Consider the following 25,657-nt stretch of genomic DNA (forward strand, 5'->3'; position numbering starts at 1 on the left):
TATAAAAATATATATTCATTTGCAAGTAGATTTTTTTTTTCCTATTGAACTTGTTTTCTGTGCCTTTTAAAGTCCATTCAAGGGAGGGAGGGTGGGACTGTGGAGAGAGTAGGGAGGAGGCTATTACCAGGAGGTAAAGTAAATAATTAATTATAATAAAAAGTCCATTCAAATGGCAAGATGTAAAAAGACTTTCTATCTTATACATCCTCTGTGCATTTTTCTGATTCTCACTCCATACCAGTTTCAGAACAGTAGACATAATTGTATGTTTCTAGAGGATGGAAGCTATTTGACAGTTCATGTAGTTAGCTAATGTCTTCTTTTATGAAGCTTTGAAGTAAATAAGAGGTGGTAAATTGTCCTTTGAAGGGACAACTGCTCAGTTTTCTTAACCATATTGAAGCAGAAATCAAAATGTGCCAGGTATCATTATGCATGTTTATATGTGAATCTCTATATTATTAATGTGTGCATATATACAGTTATGATCACAATTATGTTATCTGCCAGTTATTCTTATATTTAGTAGATAATCAGTTAGCTTCATAAATACAAAAAAACCAACAATCTCTGGCTTTTAGAGGATTTTTGCACTATATTAAGCCTCGTCAGTATTTAGCTAGGATAGTAAAGGTGGATACAGTACTCGAAATAATTATTTCAAAATCAAAACCTTATGCTCACATTTGTGATGGCAATTTCTTGTAGGGTCATTGGGGAGCTATGCTGAGGTGATCTGAATGTAATTCTAGTACTAAATGTTAATGTAGCCTTAAAAACAAAGTAGCAGAGTCAGGCATGGGGGGGGGGGGGAATGTGTATTTTAATGAGCTGCATCCTTTCTGTTGGCATTAGCCAAACAAACATTATGTTGTGCAAATGCTAGTTGAAATACAGCGTGTTTGCAGTATACCATCTTTGTAGCATGTATAATACTGTTGTCTCCAAATTTTATAAATGCAGTCTTCAAGAAAAGCAACTTAGATCAGAAACTTTGTTGCTATTTTTACAAGGCTTAGTATTTTTACTTCTTCATAAATAATTCTTAAACTCTAAAGGAGGAACACTTATAATATTATTTTTAGTAGCCTAGGATGTGTTCTTTGAATTTCTTTATTTAAATATGACAGTATAAAACCACATTGAGTTAAAAAATAAAAGGTTTGTTCTCGCTTTTCTTTTTAAATATTTAGTTATTCATGATTTCAAAATATAAATATATTTCCTTGAAATTTTAATGCTGGCAAAAAAAAAAAGCTCTAGAGAAAAATTCAGACTCGGTTCATTTTAACATCTCATGTTTTCTGGACTGGGGCACCTGTACTTCCTTTAAATTCAGATAGAAATAAACACTTGTGTTTTCATTTGCTCTCAAACCACATTGTGATCTTATAGCTTAGAAACTAAGGTGAACTTTACAATTTTGTTTTCAGGTTTCAAAGTTAATATATTTTGAGTTAAACATTAGCTTCTTAGTTTTAAAAAATACACAGTGCTTAGTAATTTTCTTCTTTATTCTACTTACCCCTCCACCCTTTCTCTCTCTCTCTCTCTTTTTTTTTTTTTTTTTTTTTTTTTTTTTTTTTTTGGTTTTTCGAGACAGGGTTTCTCTGTGTAGCCTTGGCCATCCTGGACTCACTTTGTAGACCAGGCTGGGCTCGAACTAACAGCGATCCGCCTGTCTGTGCCTCCCGAGTGCTGGGATTAAAGGCGTGCGCCACCACGCCTGGCTTCTCTTTTCAAATAGCTTCGTAATCTTCAAATTCTTTTTTTCTTGTCTTTTGCAAGGTCGTCTGAGCTATCCACATCCAGGAACTGACAATCTGTTGATGTTAAATGGTAAGTTTCCCCAAACATTCTATATTTTCATTTGGTTGATGCAAGTGAAGATATTTAAATATGTATTTCCTGAGCCTTCCACCCTATAGACAGTTGAGTCATCTTATAAAAATAGATCTGTGTTCAGGCAGTGCTGTCCTATAGCCCCAGTTCTGCAGGATGCCGGAATGACAGTCGTGTGGCCCCACAGATGCAGACCATTCTGGGCAGCACAACCAAGTCTCAGCTTTTACAAACATGAAACAAAGCTGCAGGAACTAGAAATCCGTGTGTCTTGTCCGTTAAAAAAAAAAAAAAAAAAAAAAGATTTGTGACCATGTAATTCAGCCATCTCAACCTCGGGAGCAAGGCTTGTTTGAATACTGGAGTTCTTTGTCAAGTCAGGACATAGGAAAAGTAACTTTGTTCCTGGTTTCCTATTTCCCGCTCTGTAAACTGGATATGAAGTCTCACAGCTGATTAAGAATCAGATGAGATGAAGTCTGCAAAGGGCATAGACTCTGGTACTCAGTGTAAGCCCGTGTATTTGTTTTAAGGAATATACTGGTATATTTTTAAGTGTAGCAATCCCACTGGTTTTACTTATTCTAACTAGAAATTTAGAAGTTTGCCAGTCAGAAAAAAAAAAAATCTTTGATTAAATTCTTTTCCTTACATTGGAGAAGTGTTAATATGTCCATAGTCACAGGATGTAGTAGCATGATCAAAGTCATGAGAGTGGGAATGAGGGGAAAGTGCTTTTCAGGAGTAATTTCAAATTAGAGGCAGGCAAGGAGAGGCAAAGAAGAGAGAGAACTATAAATAATGTATGCCTGAAATCACATTATTATGTTGGCTTGGCTATTTTTCATGCAAAGCTTTGTTGGAATGAGATGTCATGAACTTCTATAAGCTAATCTGAGAATGACGTCACTGTAAAGTTCAGCTATGTGAACAATGATGCTTGCGACAGGAGGGTAGAAAGGACACCTGTCTGCCGGGGGACTGGGAGGGGGCAAGGGACATGTACAGTCACGGGGAGACGATGGGCTTTTCATGGTCTGACTATAATGCACTGAGTTGCCAAATGCATAGCATCCTAGTCTAACCTAGTCTAAGCACCGGGACTTTGAGCAGAGAGATGGGGCTGGACGCATTATTCCTCTGTATCCATCTAGTCTTTGTTTCCCAGTGCCATTCAAACTGAGTTTGAAATAACAAAATAGCTTATTGTTAACTGTCCATTTGATTTGTGATATATGATAGGCTTTGGTAACAATAAACTATATATAGATTCACTTCCCTTAAATATTCTATGTGGGAAATAAAGATAACAACTTCTGAAAAGGTCACTGACATTTTCCATTTTCATGTGTCAGGATACATTTGAAAGCAGGTACCTTGTAAAGATGTCCAAGTTACATTACTCACAGCAGAATGCCAGTTATGGAATCAAGGAGATTGGAAAGGCAAATGGTTTTGCAGCTTAGGTTTTATTTTTGTATTTTGTTGTTACACTGAACTATTAGTTGCTTTTCTAAATTGCTTAAAAGCCTATAAATCTTAACTAAATTATGGTTCTTTATAAGGAAAACATGAAAATGTTTTATTTCAGGCAAGTTGCATCTAGTAGAAAATATGCTTATTTTATTATTTTCTAAATATGAGCACTTTGTCCGCCATTTGGGACTATAATGCATATTCAGTAAAGAAAGACAACCTGGAAATTCTGAGCTTTTTAAGCAAGGGACTGGGGAAAGAAAAGAAGATAATAACTCTAGGACAACACAGTGTATTCAGGCCAGGATAAGAGACAGTTTGCTCCCTGCGGGTGAACTGTTAAGTGGTCAAACAAGAATCACTTAATTGGGTTCACCTGTGGGGCTGAAAGTCCCAGTAAGACATGAAGGTCACTGAATAAAGGCAAATAGCATCATTTGGAGGTAAGGGGAAATTTTTCTTTAACAAATGAGGTTTAGCTACATTCTTAGCATGTTATGTTCCCAGGAAACCAGGGGATTAAGTGATTTTTAGTACAAGGCTTTTCCTACATTAAATAGTTACCAAATATTACTAACTGACGAAGAAAGTGCCTCATCTTATGTCACAGACTTAATTCACTGCAGAGAAGTTGGTTAAGTTGCTTAACCATTACTTATTATTACTGTAAGCATAGCTAATACTGTTCGCTTTAAAGATATGTATTTAGTAATAACACTTGGCATCTCCATGTGCTGTGGAGGTGTGTGGGTGGCAAGCACAGACTCTGAAGCCAGCTTGCCTTTCTGCACAGCCTGGAACAGCATACCTAACTTGACCTTGACTGCATTTCTTAATATCTAACCCACAGCACACAGCTTGCCTCAGGGGACTGTTGTAAGGACTGGGTGAGTTCATGCCCTTATTTAGAACAGTTCCTGTGAGCAAATATTAGCTGGGGAGAGTTAGTGGTGGAAATCAGTGCAAAAGATTGTATAGAAGTGGAAGTCAGAGCCTGTGAACGGACAGGAGCCGGGAGAGTACTTAGACAGTACCTGATGCAGAGACAACGTAACTAGTTTTCAGCTGTTGTCAGGATGTGGTATATGATAAGCAGAAAGCTTGTTTTTTATATTGCAGGGAAACCAATAGGAAGAGGCTACATTAGAGGCTGTGTGTAAGGAAAAAGTTTAGGTCCCTTAAGTTTCCTGTAGTGTGGTACCTTGTTCCATGGGATACATGGGGTAACTTTCAATGGTACGAAGATGTATTATAAAACAAATGCATGACTATTACAATTAAGTAGCATTCTTAAGAAAGTACATATAGCTGATAGGTATCGATGATTACAGTGTATCAGGCCTGAATGTCTTTAATTAAACATAATACAACATAACTAATAGTAGTACAATGCAAATCAGATAATACCATTAGAAAGGCTTCATAACACCTTAGGAGTTAATTACAAGTTGTAGCTAAACTTTAAGATAAAGGATTAAATAAATAAAAAGTCAGCCATGACAGTGATCACATAGCATAGCACTAGAGAGAGCGCCTCTGCCATACTCCTACTGAGCTACTCAGATGTCTCTCAGCATGAGAGACACAACACCACCCATGTAACTCATGGAGTCCTGTAGAATAAATTGTTAAGCCTAAAATGCCATATGAGGCAGAACCTGGAGCCATCAATTATAGCATTTAGGAGGCGGAAGCTAGCAGATATGTCAGTTGGAGACTAGCCTGGTCTACATAGCAACCTTAATCTATCTAGCCAGGGGTACATAAGAGACCTTGCCTCAAAACAACAACAACAATAACAACAACAGCCATATAAATGTAACTACAGAGAGACTCCTGTTTCTGAATAGACCATGTTCCTCAGATACGTTTTAAATTAAGTTGATTTTATGATCAGAGGCTGCTAAGCCACTGTTGTGTCTTTATATTTAGTGTTCATCAGCTTTTTAAGGAAGTCACATTATGTATAGATATAGACTGTTTAAAAACCCGGTTTTAAATATTTAGAGTGACAGTTTGAATATTTATATTTCTGAGTGTATAAACCTAGCAATATAATATCAGGAAAAAATAAAGACAGTGACAAAAATATGTATATTTTCTGTAGTAATAAGGAACAATTTTAAGTTATGTATGTCAAATATTTGTCTCCCTTTGGATTTAAGTTCACTTTCCCCAAAGAAAGTAAAAGGAGGAACAGACAGCTTGAAGAATGAGGTAAAGGAAATGGGATTAGCAACCTAGCTTGAAGTTTAAATTTGCATTTATCATCCGTATATACAACCGCTTATATTATCAAGAGCTTGTTTTGTTTTTAGGATGAAATGAATTATAAGTATCTTCTATTAAGAAAGTTTACCCAAGGCTAGCGTGGAAGAGCATACCTGTCATCTTAGTACCTGGGAGATAGAAGCAGAAAATGAGGAGTGTGTGATAGTCATCAATAGCATAGTAAGTTTGAGGCCAGCCTGGACTAGATGAGACCCTGTCTCAAGAAAACAAGACTCTTATTAAGGCAGCCCTTCCAAAGGCAGATGCTCTAAATGTCCTGTAGCTTGAAGTTAGGAAACTTGGGTAGCCTTCATATCAAGGCTGCTTACTCCAGGGAGCGTGAATGTGGCGCATGATGGTACGGGATCTGAAAAGGACTGGCATTTGGAACATGGCTATTTTTCTTTTTAGTTTTGCCTAGTCTGTGCTGGAGAAATGCCTTTGTCTTCTCACTAAGTGAATTTTAACCTCAATTTCTAGCTGAATTTGCATTTTTCTTCTTATGCTGCCTTATAACTGAAATAATTTAGCTACACTGAGCTGAGAACCTGTAGTTAAGAACACAAAGTTCCTAAACAAGAGTATAAGTGTTGTTCTGCTTCTTTATTGTTACTGTGGTTAGAACCTGAATAAGATCATTGGTAACTTACTCTGAATTTTATAGTCACTTGTATAAAAGTCTTCAAACTACCTCAGAGCCTCATTTATACATAAAGAGCACCAGCAATCTTTGTATAGTTATGTGTGTATATTAAATGTCCCTATATATCAAAATGGCCAATTCTTCACTTTTTAATCTATGTTATTTTTTAATAAATGCTTTATAAAGCATTTAAAAAATAAATCATTATGCTTTTACACTTTATTTTTTAATATATATTTATTAATTTATTCATATTACATCTCAATTGTTATCCCATACCTTGTATCCTCCCATTCCTCCCTCCCTCCCACTTTCCCCTACTCCCCTCCCCTATGACTGTGACTGAGGGGCACTTCTTCCCCATGGATATGCTCATAGGGTATCCAAAGGGGTCCTGCTCAAACTAAGGCACCAGCCAAGGCAATACATACAGTAAACTTCGAACCCCTACCCAGATCTAGCCAATGGACAGGACATTCTCCACAGTTGAGTGGACAGTGGGGACTGACTTTCACATGAACTCTGGTGCCCCATATTTGACCATGTCCCCTGGATGAGGAGGCCTTTCGGCACTCAGAGGAAGGACAGCAGGCTACCAAGAAGAGACTTGATACCCTATGCACTTTTACACTTTAAATCATATTCTTATTTGGAGGTTCAGACTGTTTAAAGAAGGCCTTTTAAATACAGTAGTCATGTAATGACTGTCTTTTCTGGTGGAGGTTCTTGACTCCTCTGCTGCAGAGTTACGCTGAAATAGAACCCAGACCTCCACATAGAAATCTTAGTGGAAACATGTGTTAGAGACATCATTTGCAGAGCAGTAGCCATAGCAAATGGTGATTTCCATGACAAGGTAGGAAATGGTTTACATAGTTTCGCTTCATTTGTAGACAATTCTCTTTTCCCTATTGATCTTCCACCCCTCCGGTATATGCATGTGTAGGGTGCTGGGGCTGTGTCTGTGCGTGTGTGTGTGTCTGTGCGTGTGTCTCTGCATGTGTGCGTGTGTGTGTGTCTCTGCGTGGGTGTGTGTGCGCGTGTGTGTGTGCGCGCACACGTGTGTGAGTGTGTGTGCGTGCGCACGCCTGGTCACATCGCTGGCTTTGATAATGTAGAGAATTTGAATGTGAGCGTTGTCGAAAAAATAGTGTCTCTTTACAGGCTCCTAGAAATTCCCCTAGTATGAGACAGTTGAGAAAATCTTCCAGATAATTATGCTCAAGCCTAGGAACGTCATGAAGCGTAAGATGCCGTAGATATTTATGCATGTCTCCACTGTTTCAGTAGTGACTCGTCCCATGCACAAGTGCAATAGGTAGAAATGTGACAGGATTGGTAGTGTCTTCTAGGGCAACAGTTGTTGGCCGCATTCTACTTCATTGCAGTTTATGATTTGATATCAAATTTGTTGAAAATAGTTTCATTTGTTTTATGAATCTTTGATCTATAGAACCATGGTTGAAATTCTCCTGAGTAAACTTAGCTTGGCTACTGTTATTGGGTCACCCTTAGAAAAAAAGAGACCTAACTCCGGCAATGTTTTGGGGCCTGTTGATCACTGGAAGGTTTAATGTAACTGTTAAGACGAGGGAATTTCCTTCTCTTTCACTTAATAGCTTTGTTTAAATTACGTTTATCAATTGTGCTTTTCTACACTTTCCTCTTGGCGTGCAACTATTTTAAGAAGCCCTTTTAGGTCTTAGACGAGTTAAAAAATAAAATTATAAAACTTCTGTCTTCTTCTACCTTCACCCTAAACTAACACATATGTCAAGGAAGGTGTAAAGCAAATCTGTAGACTTTTCATCTGTTGGTGCTCAAAAACAGATTGACTATCAGTGTAATGACAGATAATGCTGGTAGCCTGCTTAGAAGACTGATAAAAGCCTTATGCTTTTTGACTTAATTGCTTGGAAGTAGAAATGACTAAGAGATGACATGTTTGCCTTCCCTGCTAGTTATTACAGGAGAATTAATGCCATATTGGAACACAGTAGCATTTTTTAGAGCTAAGCCTTGCTTAAACTTCCAGATATAATTTTGAAACCTTACATGATGCAGAACATACTTGATATGTAAAATACATCTTTTGACCTTTAAGTTTTATTCTTTATAGAGAAGTCATTTCTTGCAATTTCTAATACAAATTTTGAATTGATATTTATTCAGCATTGAATTTTTCTTACTTCCCCAATCTATAAGCATGAATTACTTAGTCTTATAGTATTCATCTTGTTTTGTTTTCTTACTTCCTTCCTATAAATTACCAGGCTACAACACTCATTGTATGCACTGATTCAGGGGAGAGTTTTCTCGATACTGGTAACTTTCTGTGAAGAAATCATATTCCCACATTATCTATGGGGATAATGTAAACTACAAGTTCCTTTCTGCTTTATATATCATTCTATGAGGGTAGTCATTTTCATTTAGACTAGAGTTCCTTTTACCCAGAGGCAGACACATAGTAGCTCTTACAAAGTATGTCAGAAGACTAAAAACATTATTTCTGTCATTTGCTGCAATCTCTTACTGTTTCCCTGTGCAGGCTTGAACTCAGCTTTGATGACAGGATTTAGTTCCATAGCTCACTACAGGTGAATTTTCCTAACCATCTATGTCTTCTGGTGCTACCTTGTCAGGGTTTGGTGCAGTGTAGGCTGATTCTACGTAGCAATATTTACCATACTGCTTTTTTTTTTTTTTTTTTCCATACTGCTTTTTATCAAAAAAAAAAAAAAAAAAAAAAGAAAAGAAAAATGGAAATGTAATCAAGTTAGTTTAGTTTATTGAGAAAACTGTTTTGGGAACTGTTTATCTGTAAAATTGTTACATATTCTATCATGATTAGGTGAAGCAAGTACTTGTGAGTTTTAAATGTAAATTAGAATAAATAATTTTACAGCTTTAGATGACTCAGATGGTATATGTATGAAATGCTTATAAAAGAATATACCTGTCACATGTATATCTATATATGTATGTATTATAAGTACTTTGTAAATGGTAAAATATACACATTTTAAGGGCTGACATTATCATAAGTCTTAAAGTAACTGTTTCTAGATGCCCACATAGTTTTTCATATCACGGATATTTGTATGTATGGGCTCAGTTTTAGTTCTAACATTTTACAATTTGTCCTTTGTTTACATGCAGCAAGGAGTTATGGGCGAAGACGAGGTAATTCATTTCTGTTTGCTATAGTTCATCTGTTTCTAATTGGGCTGTATTGATCAATGTCATAATTACTGATTTCAGAATTTTTATGCACTGTCTGAAAGCTCATAGAAGAATCACACGTTGATGTGAACACTTACCAACTTTCAAATTCTAATTCTTAACCTACAAGGTGTATTTTCATACTAATATTTATTAAATAAAATCTGTCCTTCTTAATCTGTCCAAAATTTTAACTCTTATTAAAAAATTATATCTTTATCTTCTAAATATATCCATAAAAAATAAGTTTTTAGATTAACCAGAGTGACGTGACACATGATGTGATTTTTCTACTCTATAACCAATTGTCTTATCAGTGACTGGCTTTTTTTTTTTTTTTTTTTTTTTTTTTTTTTTTTTTGACTCATTTGGGAATGACACCTGTGTCAGTAGATTACTATCATTGATGACAGAAACCATGTAGTAATGTTTCTGTAAAGCTGAGATCCTGCCAGCCCCTTTGTAGCCCTGCATACTCCTGGCCCTTCCCACCTCCTTCCTTATAACAAGGATTTCTTTGAGCATTCTTTTTCCCCCTCATTCATTCATTCACTTTTCATCCCAGTCAAAGCCCCCTCCCACCTCTCCTCCCACCTCCCCTCCCAGTCTCACCCTCCCTCTTACCCCCATTTCTTCCTCCCCTACTCCTCAGAAAAGGGGAGCCCCCACCACCACCTACCCCAGCTCATGAAAATCTTCATCAGGACAGAGTGCATCCTCTTCCCTGTGGTCTGGCAAGGCGGCCCTGCCAGGGGACAGTGGCCAAAAAGCAGACAACAGACTCAGAGAGAGCCCCACTGCTCCTCCCTTACTAGGAAACTCACATGAAGCCTGAGCTGCCCCTTGGTGATATCTCTATAAGGGACCTAGGTCCAGTCCATACATGGTCCTTGGTTGGTGCTTCAGTTTCCACAAGCCCCTCTGGGCCCTGCTTAGTTGGCTCTGTTGGTCTTCCTATGGAGCTCCTGTCCCCTGCAGGTCCTTCTCTCCTTCCCCCTACTTTTCCATAAGGCTCTCTATGCATCACCCAGTGCTTGGCTGTGAATCTCAGCATCTGGCTCTAACCGCTGCTCACTGGAGCCTCTCAGAGGATGACTTACTGGGACAGAGGGAGAAGGGTTTGTGGTATGGGGCCACTACTGAACTCCCTGGAAAAGAGGAAATGCCTTCCATGGCCAAAACTCTACCTCTTCCTTTTCCTTGCGCACAAGTTGGAAGGAAGAAAAGGCAACACGAAAGAAGCAAAACTACATGAGTAGAGCAGCAAGCAGTACCTGATATTTATACTGCTTTGTACACTGAATAGAAAAATGTTTATTCTCACCTCTTGAATGTCCCTGAAGCCATGGAAAACAGACAGTGATAACCATGCCCTTGGCTATATTTTACACATATTTGGTAGTATCCTCATTAGCTGATTCTCCAAAAGCATAAGAAAAACCAGTGACCGCCACTGACAACCAATGCTAGTATTTTATGTTTTGAGCAGTAGTGCCAATTGGATATTTCAGTTTAGCTTTGTTGCTGGAGTCATGACTCCAAGTACTTGAGCGAATCTTTGGGTTCTTCAGGTTTCTAAAAACTGGAAGACAGTGAGGTCAAGTAACGTTGTAAAGGCTGCTATTAGTGAGCTGTGATGAGAGTGGCAAGGGTACATGTCACACACACTTTCATATGGGTGCTCTAGTTCACTTCACAGTGAAGTATGGCATTTTGATTCTCTTGAAAATAACTACTTACCAATCTGTGATGGTTATTATTATTATTTTGGCAATTTTAAAACTGTAGAGAAGGTCAGAATTCTTTTCGTGTCAGAAACCTTAATTTTTTTCTCTCTAGTAACTTGTGTTAAATCAGTTGGCATAGTCTTATATAAATACAGTGTGCTAAATTTTTAAGACCAAGGTATCAGAGTCAGTGGTTTTCTTATTATAGCTCAGCTCAGTAACTGCGGAAAATGGTACCAAAAAGGAAAACAGACATTTCATTGCTTGCTGCTCAGATAGGGACTTGCTACCTCCCTGGCTGTATCTCCCTTTGGGAGCTCTAAAGAGAGGAGCTCCGCCTCAGTGCCATCTCAGCAGCCAGTTCTCCACACAGCTGGTGAACTGTCAGAGGAGCTGAGCCTTTTTCCTCAGGTGTGTACACCACAGCTCTAGTAAAGTTGTAGTTGTGCTCTAGAGCTGACGTAGATCCACTGCTGCACTTGCAGTTTCCCTGGCCAGAGAAAGGTTTACCCCTGAAACTGCTGCTGGGAAGGTTCATTTGAATTTAGATGTACCTTGGTGCGGTAAGTAATTAGAAATATTTTATAAGAAAAACATGCCCCGCAGAGGAACAGTTCAGAAAGGAGTAGGGATGGTGGTATGGGGCGTGCTATTTTCTCTTCATTTTCCCCTTGTGCTTATACCTTAGCTGTCTCTAAACCTTCTAGCCACCAGGAGCCCTCTGTTATGAGCCTGTAGAGTTGAAAGGCTAGTGAAATGCTGCCATTCTTCTTTGTTAGAATAAGGTTCTGTTCTTGAGGGATGTGTCAAAATGAGTTGGTACAACTGGCCAAAACCAAGTCCTGACTGGCACCAGTGCCGTGGGGGTGTGGCAGCAGCAAATGTCAGAAGGCTGTCTGACTTCCTGGTGGCCAGTGGATTTTAGAAAGAACTGTTTTTTTCCTTCCCACCTTTGCCTGACCTTTCAGTGCAACAAAGAACAGCACTTTTTGTTTTAAAGATTTCCTACTTGGCTATAGTTAAAATTACTACCAAAATGTCTTTGGTATATTTTTAGTTCCTTAATAATGCCAATAAGAACATTAACTCAAGCTGGCTCTACATACTGATGTATAAAATATGCTTTAGGGATGATCAAAGTGTAATTATACCAGAAGTTAATTGAGCAAAACCAAGATTCCTTGCTCCAAGTGTCACGAGCCTGGGACCATGGGGAAGTTCTTCAGTATCAGGAGGGCACATGGAAGCTTCTTAGCATCAGGGAAACCACCTTCCTTCTGTAGTTTCTGTGGTCTTGTTCAGGGTTTCTTCCATCCTGTTCTGAGAATAAGCATCCTGCTCAGGGTTGGAATAGGGTCAGGATTGTGCAAGGAGGTGTGTAGGATTGCTTAAGCTCTGTCACTCAGAATTTTCTATTCCTAAGTCACAATCTGCCCTAATAGAGGAATAAACAGCTATTGTCTAGAAAAAAAAGCCATATAAGATAATTTGGATCATAGAAATAAAGAAATTGTTTTAATTAATGAACTAAGAAAGCATTTTTTTTGAGCAATTAACCCAAAAATTGGTATATTGCATATGGATGAGAAGAGAAATAATTTTAGAGTGAGCCAGTTTTGGAAGCTCAGTTGCTGAGGTTTTGTATATTCATAGTATGTACCCGTGTAGATTTACATGCCACTATATAGAAAGAGTTACCAGCAGATATAGAATATATTGCTTACTTATTTCCAGGATTTTTTTTCCCAATAATCTTGTGAAGTGTGAGTGTTCTGCTCTACCTTCCACATCTTTGATAAGTAATTATAATAGTCAACAAGAAAGGGAAAAACTCTCTGAAGCATGGAAAAAAAAAAAAAAAAGGCAGTATTGTAGCTGCATAGAGGGCTAACCGGCTATGGCCTCTGAGCACAGCCTCCAGTGTCGTAACAGTGTTGAAATTTGGTAGCTCCACTGACTTTGTCTTCTGGTTTTTTGTTTGTTTCCCACTTTGGTTACCTTGGAGCTACATTGATAGCAGAGTTGAGCAATTATAGCACAAAATGCACTCCTTTTAAAACTTAATTTACAGCCGCAAAGAGACTGTTCTGCAAACTATACCCTGCCGTATAGGGAAAACAAAATTTCAATAAGCTTAATTTTAAGGTAAACACACCTGGTAACTAAATTTTCAAAGATGTAAAGTGCTGGCTCAGAATTTATTTCTTTGGCTCTTTATCTTCTGTAAGAAAAGGAACAAACTATTATTGGGACAAGTTATCTTCACATGACTGTTGTACATTAAGTAGTAGATCTTTCCCTTCTTTGGAGAGACATATCAGATAAGTGAAATATCAAATTAGTGGTCCTCAAGGGAAATAATCCTGAACCTACCTCTACTGTCTTGATAATTTAAAAAAAAAAAAAGCCCTTCCATCACACTTGAAGCTATTTGCCACTTCCATCCTAGAATATAGGAAGAACATTCAGATTCCCATTAACTTTAAATATATGTGCTTTCATATTTTTGAATTTTTATAGCTATCCTATAAATAAAATTATGGAACCATCCATAAAAATCTAAGAATCTTGCTTAGAATTAATCTATAAATTGGTTGATCTGTGCAAACATTTTTTTCCCTCCCATACCCCCTCATTGATATAATGAGAAATGTTTGTTCTGAAGCGCCAGCATAAGTTCAAAGTCTGACAAATCAAGTGCTACAGTGTCTGCGTATGTTAGCAATCATTGGCAGCAGCTCTTGGACGTGCTTGCATTGTGCTGCACACACACTGTCCACATAGCTTACATGAGATGGGGCAGGCCAGACAGCCAAGCTCAGGACACAGTGCTGTTATTGCAGAGTACAGAGTTCTAGGAAAAACAACCGAAAACCCATGTATTTCTAACCCCTTTTCAAAAAGCAGTTTAAAACGAGAACCTGAATTATAGCTGTTGCAAGGAGCCTTGAGTTTCTTGTTAAAAGTATCCAAATTACTGATTATAGAGTCTGCCAATTATTTTTATTTATGACTGCCAGAAGGAACCAAAACCAACATCATTGTGCATCCTGCTTGCTTTTCCTAGTGACTGAGAATGATGAACTTGAAGTATGCTTTCATATACTTATTTTTTTTTTTTTAGTTAATGGCCTATTTATTCTGTTCTTTGTCTTTCAAGTAAGTATTAAAATTCATTGTTTTTCTGGCTTTTTGGAAGAAAGCAATCACTGCTTTCTAGAAATGGAGACTCTGATGACTGTGGCTAGTGTGTGAAGTGTTCTTAGCCATTGTGTTATATCCTTTGTTCAGCTGAGCTTTGGTCAATGGATCGCGCAGTATACACATGCGTACAGTATGCATAGTCCCCCCTTACTGACTGACTGTTAGTGATGTGACAGTGCATTTGTCATGTAAGCGTAAGTGCCATGTTACAGCTCATAAAAATCTGAAGCTGCGTTTACTGCACGTATTGTCCTTGGCTGGTGCCATAGTTTGAGCAGGACCCCTGGGCCCAGATCCGCGCATCATAATGTTCTTCTTGTAGGTTTCTAGGACCCTCCGGATCCTTCTGTTTCCCCCTTCTCCCATGCTTCTCTCACCTAGAGTCCCAGTAGGATGTCCTCCCCTCTGTCCCACTTTCCTGGTAAGTGAAGACTTTCATGGGACATGGACAGGACGTTCTTCACAATTGAGTGGAGCGTGGGATCTGACTTTCACGCGAACTATGGTGCCCTATATTTGACCACGTCCCCTGGATGGGGAGACCTGGTGGCACTCAGAGGAAGGATAGCAGGCTACCAAGAAGAGACTTGATACCCTATGAGCATATACAGGGGGAGGAAGGTCCTCCTCAGTCACAGTCATAGGGGAGGGCAGTAAGGGGAAAATGGGAGGGAGGGAGGAATCGGAGGATACAAGGGATGGGATAACAATTGAGATAAAAAAAAAAAATCCTGTTTAGACTCTAAACATTTGTGATCTGTGTTTTTTATCAAGATAAAAGTCTTTTAGACTTTTGTTCATTATATTTGTGGTCTGTTATTGCATAAAGGTACTTCAAAATGAATTTGTGCGCAAAATATTAGTATGTCTAAATTCAATCCAGCATTTGGATTAGTCATTTTAATCTCCCTAATTCTAGGCAGTTGTTACTCTACTCATCTTACTCTTTGTAAAATGTAGAGTTATTTAAATTAGTATAAGTTGGGCAATTATTTAATTCACAATTAATGTAAAATTTAATGGATATTTATGGTATTCCTTTTATCAAGGGATAAAAGGAAGGAAGGGAAGAAAGGATGAGAAGAGGAAGGAAGGAAGGACAGACTAAGGACCCTGGATCTGAAAATCCAGGTTCTAAGAAATTACAACACAAGAACCATTCCTGGCTCAAGTTGTTTCAGACACAGGCTAATTTTGTAATTATTATCTATAATTTTATGTTGAAGAATTTTTTTTCTATTAATCACAAAGAAAATATAGACGTTTCTCATTGGCCCTTATTTCTGATAACAAAGGTAATTTGTAAATTTAAGTTAATAGGTACTCAGCATGGGTCTCTTTCAGAACAATTGATATTCAATTTCAATTGAAATTATCTATTGAGTAATTCCTGTTTCTTGTAGCATCTTCCTTCCTGTTGCTATAACCTATAATTTTGCATACTTACATCCAATATATGTGTCTAGCTGATATCAGCAATGAACACCATTTTCATCTGAAGAGGACAAAGACTTAGTTTATTTGGAAACCAAACACAAATGGCCACAGCCTCGGAACCGTGGTTCAGATTACCTTGACTGATGTGTTCCACTGTGGAAGACTGTGGCTTTTCTAGTCATAGAAGTAAAGAAAGTCAAGTCAACTGGTGGCAATAATTAGACACTGGTACCTTGTAGGGTGCAGGAATGTGTTTGTTTTCTCGGTAGATAAAAGAATTAAAGTCAAGAAAATTTTGAAAGTCAAGCAAAATAATTTTGTTCAAAGAAGACAATTTTATTAGAGTTTAAAAGAGAACCCTCAGGGAAGCCAAACTGTAATCTCAGTAGCTGCCCAGAGGAAGAGAAGAAAATAGCCAGGACCTTTAGTTAGGCAACATGAGGTCAGGTACACAGTGGGTAAGCACTTAGTTGGGACAGAAGAAGCTTTAGAGAAAGAGGAGGGAAGCCTGAAGTGCCGGGAAAGGTACACGTTTAGTCTAGCAAACATTGGAAATGGAAGGAAAATGAAATAGACTTTTCTGAGTCTGGTGCATAGATACAGCCAAACTTAATGACATCCCCTAGGGGGTTGGGGTTCCAGGAAGGAATAGTATATTATCTCATTAGAGGGGTAGTTATTCCACCAACCTTTTCAGCATGGCCTAAAGTAAACCAACCTTCTGAGAGGTGGACTTTGACCAGGCGATATACTGGCACAACTAGATTAGCTCATTTATGTTTTGAATAGCTCGAAGAGTTAGGTCTCCATCCAGGACACAGATTCCATCTTCTTTAACAGAAAAAACAAAAAACAAAAAGAAAAACAACAACAACAACAACAAAAAACAACCAAACCAAAAAAAAAAAAAAGAAAAAGAGTTTGTCTTAATGGGCTGGTGCTGTTGATAAGTTGGTCGGCATGTTACAGCAGAGTAAGCGATGTCTGCTGTACGTCTCAGATGACGTCTCATGGGCAGTGTTGACTTAGAGGTTCACGGAAGCTATTCCAGCTCTCCATCCTCACTCAGTCAGCTTTGTAGAATCTTTAGCGTGGTGTGCCTTTTTTCTTGGTGACTCCATTTTAGACTGGCCTGCTGACTGTCACAGGTATGTAGGTCACCCCTTTCCCCAGCCAGTTCTCCACAGGATGGCATTTTTCTAATTTTCTTTATATCACATCATCATGGGTCACATATTTCAAGATGGTTAATGATATTTCATTTAAGTATTTCTTTCTAGATTACAGTACATATTATGTAGAGTGTATGCTTGTCTCTTTGTCCTAAAAATGTGTCCTTCATTTAGTTTTCAAAGAACAGTTTGTCTGCATTGTTTTTCTTGCCCCTTTTCTAATACAGTGCTGAAGACTAGGCTTCCTTTGATGTCTGTATTTTACTAAACATGTACAGTACAGCATATCACTGCATGTGACACTGACCCAGCTTCTTGAAAACTGTTAAAATCAAATGTCCAGACACCCTCAAACACACTTTTCATTTCTTAAAATTATCATCTCATTTCGCCTAATTGTTCTTTTTTTTTTTCCCCCCTCCTGACTTTTCTTTGATGCATCTGCCATGGTACTGTTGGTGTCTCACACTTTTATCCTCCTCTGTACGACAGAAGTTCCATGCCTCCGACGTTTGCTAAGGAGCTGTCCTCTCCCTCGATCTCTAGAATTTTCAACACTGATACTACAAATCATTTTCTTGGAAATCTGTTTTCTTGCAAAGATCACTTTCTTTTCTCCACTCTGTCTCCACTGTGTATTTGTTTCTAAGCACCCAATCAGCACTTTAAGCGTTACGTGTGGTTTAACGCATGTCATTTCCTTGTACCTGTGTCTGATGTTTACTTCTGAAGTGGATGTGTAACTTTCTTTGGCTCCTTCCTTTCCATTGTTGTTTCTCTTTCATTTCTCACCCTCATTTTTCTGCCTTCCTTGAAGTTTAGAGCCTCCCCTAACCAGCTGCTCTTTTTGTCTTCCTCAGTCATAGAAAGTTAAATTCCTTCTGGGAAGATAAGGCTATTCCTATATTTTGCTGAGTCATGTTATTCTGAGTGAGCATACAGGATATGTAATGTCAGCATTACTTTATAAGACTGAATAAGACATGCGCTGTGAAGTGGGCTCAGATAGGAACTAGAATCCTCAGACACTGTTCTGTAACTTCCACATGTGCATTAGTCCCCTTTACAAAGCCATAAGCTTGTCACATGTGAGAACTTATTTCAAGACCTTATGAACAAGTACAGCTTGCTGCATACTGTGGCACCTTAAGTGTTTTCTTGGAGTTTTTCTGTTTTTTTGTTTGTTTGTTTGTTTGTTTGTTTGTTTTTCCCTTCTTTCACAATGTCCTCTTACCTATTTGATTTAGCCTATTTTCTTTCTACTACCATTTTCTTTCTTTCTTTCTTTCTTTTTTTACTTTTTTTTTTAATTTTTATTTTATTAATGTATTCAGATTACAACTCAATTGTTATCCCATCACTTGTATCCTCCCATTCCTCCCTCCCTTCCGCTTTCACCCTATTCCCCTCCCCTAGGTCTATGACCGAGGTGGGACCTCCTCCCCCACTATATCTACCACCAGTTTCTAAGAAACTCTGTAGCACATTCAGACCTAAGTGTTTCCTGTACATTAGGTTTTTGCTGCAACCCACAAAAACTTAAATTGAAATAGTATATTTATTGTTTCCTTTGTGCTGTAGTTGTCATGTTTCTTTGGGTTTGGTTTTTGTTGTTGTTGTTGTTGTTGTTGTTGTTGTTGTTGTTGTTTCCTTCTTTTTTCCTCATCTATGTGAGGCAAGCATCTGTTCCTGAACCACCTCCTAGGCTCAGTGGCTGTTTATTTCTAAGTCATACTTTAAATCACTTCTCTCTTGAGCCTTGGCACTCTACTGTGTGTGTTTCCATTCATTTTTATGCCACTGTCAGCTTACCCTTTAAATCCAACCCTTTAAATTCAACATCTTATCTTTTTTTTTTTTATATATGAGATTCAGTTTATATTTGTTCTTATATTTTAGGTCGATCTTCCCTATTTCCAATAGATGATAGCTTGTTGGACGATGGTCACAGTGATCAAGTTGGTGTTTTAAATTCACCTACATGTTATTCAGCTCATCAAAATGGAGAACGAATAGAACGTTTCTCTCGAAAAGTTTTTGTTGGTGGACTTCCTCCAGATATTGATGAAGGTAAGTTCATCCTGCCTTAGGGAAAAAAAATACCGTAGTGAAAAGTAGTTTTGAGCTGTTGAAATATGAAGGTAATTGAACAAGTACTTTAAAGATTAGTGTTTTTTATTGTATGCACATCGTCACTGTGAGCATTTTTATAAAGATCTCCATGTTCTAGCTCATATCCTAATGGTTAATGCAGAATACACTTGTATGACTGTAACATATACACATGGCATGCCCATGCATACGTACATGGTACAATAAATGCAACCAGCCGTGAATCTCTATCAGAGACACAGTGCAAAGCCCAATGAGGAAGTAGAGACACAAAATAGGAAATTAGTATTATGCAAATGATAGTAAATGTGTAAAAACTGTGCAACAATAAAGTAACTTAAGGTAAAGGTTAAAAAATATTTAAGCTATTTTTGTAATGTTATGGGAAATCTGCCCATGCATTAATAGCCTGCAAGAGAAGCTATTGTTACATTTGGAGAAAATTTTCGCTTATGTTTTATACATCTGCAAATGTATTCTGCATATTCGTATTATGCATATCTATCAGTTTAACATATATTAGCGTATATAGTTGAAATTGGCCATATAATACTTTAATGTCAGCGAAACTCTCTGGCTTGTGTTTGCCTTGGCATGTTGTACTGACAGTATAGCTAGTCTCATTTTAGTATGCTTTATCCCAACTAAAACGTGGCTTTACTTATGGACACCAATAGCAGTTTTAGGTAACTTGAAAATAATGACGTGTTTCAGCCCAATGCTAGTTATAAATGGGTGTGCTACAAAGCCCTTAATATTCAGGTGACTGATGAAATATTAGGATTCACATTGAATACATTAGTCTAACTAGTATGCTGCTTATAATAAATTTATTTTGACTAAAATAATTAGATTTTTAGAGTTTTAATAAGAGTATTTGACCTATTGCCTGTTGACGTTACAGTTATTCTTAGCTATTTGACACTTTATACATTAAGTCTTCCAAGTACTTAGAAAGACGGTGTTTCTTGGAATGAATCATTGGAACTAGTCAGTGATACACGTTCTATATTCTCCTAAGATGAGATCACTGCAAGCTTCCGAAGATTTGGACCTTTGGTAGTAGATTGGCCCCATAAAGCAGAAAGCAAATCCTATTTTCCACCAAAAGGTAAGGCGTTTATTAATAATATGTGCTAGGTTAAGTGAAAACAAAAGAAATAATGTCAGTTACTTATTTGGGGCTTTCATTTAGAGTTGAGTGTAAGTACCTTTATATAAATATTAGTGACTTACAGCCTGCAGACATGGCTTATCCAGTAAAGGCTCCTCCCACAAAAGCCTGAGTTCTACCCTAGATCCCATACAAAGGTAGAAGGATAGAATCAGCTCATGAAAGTTGTTCTCTGATGTCCACATATACACAAATAATAAATCAAATCAACTTTTTAAAAAATGAATACTTTGTAGAAATTGTTAGCATGAATTGAGTGGAGCAGAGTGATTTTTAAGAACTATCCCAGTTTTTCTTGAAGCTATTTATGAGTCATAAGATTTGACTCACTTTTCTTATAATCTTATAATAATTTAAGAAGTTCAAATCAATATGTGTTTGAATATTTCTCTACCTAAATAATGCCTAAAGCATTATTTTATGAGTAATGAGGTTTCAATCTTACAAAAAAGAATTTTTCCATGCTATGACATCAGGATGCACATGAAGTGATTCATTTATATTTTAGAAAAATAAAACCATTTAAGTAATTTCAATATTGCAAGGTAACACAAGAATTCAGGTTATAGTATGACACAGCATTTAGGAAGTAGCTGTATTTCTAACTCACTGCCAAGTACTGTTTTTGAACTTCCCCTTTTATAAAAAAGTAAACGGCCAGAGGAAGAAGTAGCAAAACACCTCAGGCTAGGATGGTGGGTAAGGACTTTCTTAATGGACTCCAATTGTTCAGGAAATAGGCCCCCATCCTAATGAAATTAAAATGCTACACCCTGAAGAAAACAGTCAAGTGAATGGACAGCCTACAGAATGGGAGTGAAATCTTCACAACTATACATGTGACAGGGATTAATATCTAGAATTTACAGAGAATTCAAAACAGACCAACAAAAAGCACATGACCCAACCAAAAATGGACTTGGGAACTGAGTAGAATTCTTCAAATAAAACTACAAATGGCCAATAAGTCATTTTAAAAAGCATCAGAGAAATGCAAATTGAAACTACTCTGAGATTCCATTTCACCCAAATAAGAATGACTGTCATCGAGAAAACAAAAGACAGCAAATGCCTGTGATGATGTGGGAAAGAAGAGCCCCTCTTTTCACCTAATTCACTCATCACTGGTGAGAGAGCAAAACCAGCACAGCCGGTTCTCTTTATTTTTTTTTTTTTAAGTTTTTTTTTTTATTAATTTATTCTTGTTACATCTCAATGGTTGTCCCATCCCTTGTATCCTCCCATTCTTCCCTCCCTTCCATTTTCCCCTTATTCCCCTCCCCTGGGACTCTAGATGAGAGAAACATGGGAGAATAGCAAAGTAGAAGGATCCAGAGGGTCCTAGAAACCTACAAGTAGAACATTATGATAGGCAGATTTGGGCACAGGGGTCCAGCTCAAACTAAAGCACCAGCCAAGGACAGTACAGGCGGTAAACTTTAAGCCCCTACCCAGATCTAGCCAATGGACAGAACATTCTCCACAGTTGAGTGGAGAGTGGGATATGACTTTCTCACGTACTCTGGTACCTCACATTTGACCATGTACCCTGGATGGGGAGACTTGGTGGCACTCAGAGGAAGGATAGCAGGTTACCAAGAGGAGACTTGATACCCTATGAGCATATACAGGGGGAGGAAGTCCCCCCTCAGGAGCAGCCGTTTCTCAAAATACAAAAGTAGAGTTATTAAGTCAGGTTGTGCCACTCTCCAGAGTGTACTCAGGGTTTTACACACACCACACAGAGAACACGCAGGCTCCTGTTTACAGCTGCTCTGTTTATAAGAGCTGGGGAATGGAATCAGCCTGGCTGTCCCTCAACTGATGAATAGATAATGAAAATGTGATTCAAGTGCACAGTAGACTTTTATTCAACCAGAAAGAAAAATGAAATTCTAAAAATTTCAGGAAAAAAGAGCAAAAAAGAGAAATTATCATGTGTCTCTCTCATATGTTGACCCTAGTTTCTAAGTTTGAATATCTGTATATTGAAGTGGACGTGAGTGTGTGTGGCAGTCAGAAAACTAGAAAGGGGCCTCTAAGACAGACAGGGGAATGGGAAAAAGAGTGAAGGGAAGAGGGGGAGAGGACAGTAGAGCCCCCATGACATGAGAGTGGAAGGGAGAGTTATGGGTGAAAGACCAAGCGGATGGTAGCAGAGAGAGCAATGAGAGGTTTGGAGGGAGAGAGTCAACAGCACCCACATACGCATGCATCGCCACAAGGAAGCCTTAGACAGCTAATTTAAAAATATTGGACACTTAGTTGCTGAGATCACTTACTGCTAGGATGCACCTGTGGCTGACACCAGAGCCCAAGAGTCCTCCTGACATGCTTTGTGCCTGTGAAAGTTGTGTGATCAAGGATGCCTTTCTGGGAAAGAATGTTACATTGCCAACAATTAGAAGAAAAAGCAAAGCAAAAGCAGCTGATGTGATTCCTCATTCAGAATTACACAAATGGCGAATTGTCTAAAGCAAATAAAGAAAGGACACATTGAGAAACCTTTAGTTCAGTATCATTAAAGCGGTTCTGGAAAAGTAATCCTCATGGCTGAGAATATTAACAAATCTGGGTTAATGCCTTTTCATCAGGGATATTCTACATAAACTCCTACCCATCCCAAACCTGGTCTGCTCCAGCCACTCTTCTGTGGCTATGTACTACGCTCGATCAGTTGTTCCCTCTGGTCTGGCCACAGCAACCTCTGAAAGGACAACCAGTGCTGTTCCTTTGACTGCTAGGGTAAAGGCAAGCCTGCATCTGTCCACCTGACCTCTATCTCTCTAGCTGCTTCTGTTAGTTTTCATCCTCTTCCAAGCCCCGTGATCCGCTCTCCATGTAGCGATGTCTTCACCCTGCATGTTTCTTATCTGATTGCCCAAGGAGAACAGTGCAACAAGTATATGTCTACGATTTATATTATGTCAGATATTATAGTAATAGATGACACAAGCTAATCCATGGGGGCCAAGCAACATGTACAGTATTAGAAAGAATTCAGAATAAGTGTGGGTGGAGACAGGTACAGGTGCTCACATGATCCATTTCCCTGTGTAAAAAGAAGATACATTAACCTAAGAAGGCGCTGGAAACATATCTAATGAAACAGTAGTTGTCCTCATCGCTACTGTTGTCATCATTGGTACTGTAATCTTTGTAGTGTTTGTTTTCTAAAACCGAACCAAAATAACACTGGTAAGTCATAGTTTTGGGTGAGATTATCTTTAATTGTAGCTCTTGCTCCATGACCAGTCTCTTCCAAGCTCGCTTGTTTCAAGTGTTATCCACTACTTCTGTAGCTGAGCATTTCCCATTGCTTGGGGAATACAGATAAGGTGATATCTAGTTGGCACAACTACCTTGTGATTAGAGCAGAGGTCTGAGCTCTTAGGCCCTGAACCCAGGTCTCCTGCAGCAAGTAGCAGTCACCTTATGTGATCATTAACTAACTCACTTCACTGAATTCTAAAAAAAAAAAAAAAATCACTATATGGGGTAGTGATATATACAAGTTTTGCAATCTCTTACTGATTTTGCATTATCTAAATTATAGATGGATAATTTTTCCTAATAGTAACAAAGTATTAAAAATTTAACATATAAAGTTTAAGTTATTTTTAAATTAAATACTATTAAAATATTAAATATCACAAAATTCAAAAATTTCAACTTAAAGTAGTATTTTATTATATTGATCTAGAGTTCAGTTATTATAGACTATAGTTCCTTGAAATTTAGTTTATAGCAAAATTAACTCCCTAAAGAAAACTATTCTTCATGTTTTAAGAATATAATTTTCCTACCAATTAAAGATTTGAGTGTAGTTTTAATCTTGATTGTCTTATCTATGGACATTTCTGTTAGTGCATATTTGTTTGATGACTTCAAGTATCTTTAATGCAGTCAAATACTTTATCAAATGATGCACTTTTGCACGATATCAGAGCTCTGTGGTCATTGAGTTCTGAGTATACCTTGACCTCAGTCACCATTGTGTCACGAAACCAGAGGATTGGTTTCACGAACTGCATTGTGGTGCCAGACACTCCCTGCTATAGGACCTTGTCAGGGCTCTTGTCAGTTGCTGAAAATGATGACATATAGAAAGCTCAGCACACAGGTATGTGTCCCGCCTACCACGTGCTTGCTTCATGTTGCTGTTGACATTTTGTGTTCACAAGGAAAAGTGGGAGGAGGACACGGGACACACCTCCCAAAGTCTGACAGTGACAAGAGCAAGTATCCTGGTCTAAGCACAGTCTCTCTAAACGGCTTGAAAGAGGTGCCTTCCCCATGTCCATATTGACATTTGGCTGAAAAATTCTAACCCATCCTTAAAGAAGAACATGTTTTGTTCCATATTCCATAAGGTAGCTTGCCTGGTGGTGCTTGAAAGGTTCTAGGAAACCAGAATGTCCCCCTCCAGGAACAGTTTCCAAATATGCTTTATCCAGAAATATTCTCTAGAATGAGCATTAAAGGAGACTTTGGCTAAAGACAACACAGTGTCACTGAATGGTAGCATCACAATACTTGGGGGTGACCTGAGGTGAACCATTTGCCATGAACTTTATTTTGAACAAGTCACTTGACCTCTGGCACCTCAGTTTTTCCTTCTGTAAAATGGCAATGTTTCATAGATTTGGATGACAGTCAACCTGCAAGTGCTGCTTTCCTGAGCCTTCCCCACCCGTGTGTGTGTGTTTGTGTGTGTGTGTGTGTGTGTGTGTGTGTGTGTGTGTGTGTTCCATGGAATATTGTGTTCTCCTGTGGAAGACAGAATGGTTTAAACCTATTTGATGGGCTTTGTGTATCTTTTAACAGTATTTAAATGGGGGTAGAGGCACTTTAGGTGACACACGGCATCATTTTTCATGGTTATTCCAGGCTACGCATTCCTCCTCTTTCAAGAAGAGAGTTCGGTTCAGGCCCTCATTGATGCTTGCATTGAAGAAGACGGGAAGCTCTACTTGTGTGTTTCTAGCCCTACTATCAAGGACAAGCCTGTAAGTAAACGCTCAGGGGCCGTGGCTGCACAGGAAGGTTGTCAAAACTGCATTGTTAAATTACTGTTTAAAATTCAGACTGCATTTTTAAAAATTAAACAGTGAAAGGAGTAATACCACATGAAATTTTCTCCATAGGTTCAAATACGTCCTTGGAATTTAAGTGATAGTGACTTCGTCATGGATGGTTCTCAGCCTTTGGATCCCCGAAAAACAATTTTTGTTGGAGGTGTTCCTAGGCCATTAAGGGCTGGTAAGTAGAATCTCTAAGTCAGAAAAATTTGAATTCTCTTTTTTCTGATTTTGCTGTCTAAAAAAGTATGCATTTTTCTGCATTTAAGTTACTAACTAAATATTTTAGA

General features: G+C 38.1%; 1 protein-coding gene across 6 annotated transcripts in view; it reads left to right on the forward strand.

Annotated features, from left to right (window-relative positions):
* Cpeb2 (cytoplasmic polyadenylation element binding protein 2) overlaps positions 1-25,657 on the forward strand; it is a 53,489-nt gene that overhangs the window by 22,167 nt on the left and 5,665 nt on the right. For 3 of the 6 annotated variants that reach the window (XM_051165082.1, XM_051165080.1, XM_051165083.1), the window contains 6 exons: positions 1,792-1,842; positions 9,398-9,421; positions 18,900-19,070; positions 20,134-20,223; positions 25,177-25,295; positions 25,434-25,548. In XM_051165082.1, coding sequence (XP_051021039.1) covers positions 1,792-1,842; positions 9,398-9,421; positions 18,900-19,070; positions 20,134-20,223; positions 25,177-25,295; positions 25,434-25,548 — 570 coding nt within the window. The remainder of the gene's footprint in view (positions 1-1,791; positions 1,843-9,397; positions 9,422-18,899; positions 19,071-20,133; positions 20,224-25,176; positions 25,296-25,433; positions 25,549-25,657) is intronic. The other 3 variants (XM_051165085.1, XM_051165081.1, XM_051165086.1) reach the window with 1 other exon arrangement.

This window comes from Acomys russatus, chromosome 22 (assembly GCF_903995435.1).
Source record: "Acomys russatus chromosome 22, mAcoRus1.1, whole genome shotgun sequence".
Lineage (NCBI taxonomy): Eukaryota > Metazoa > Chordata > Mammalia > Rodentia > Muridae > Acomys > Acomys russatus.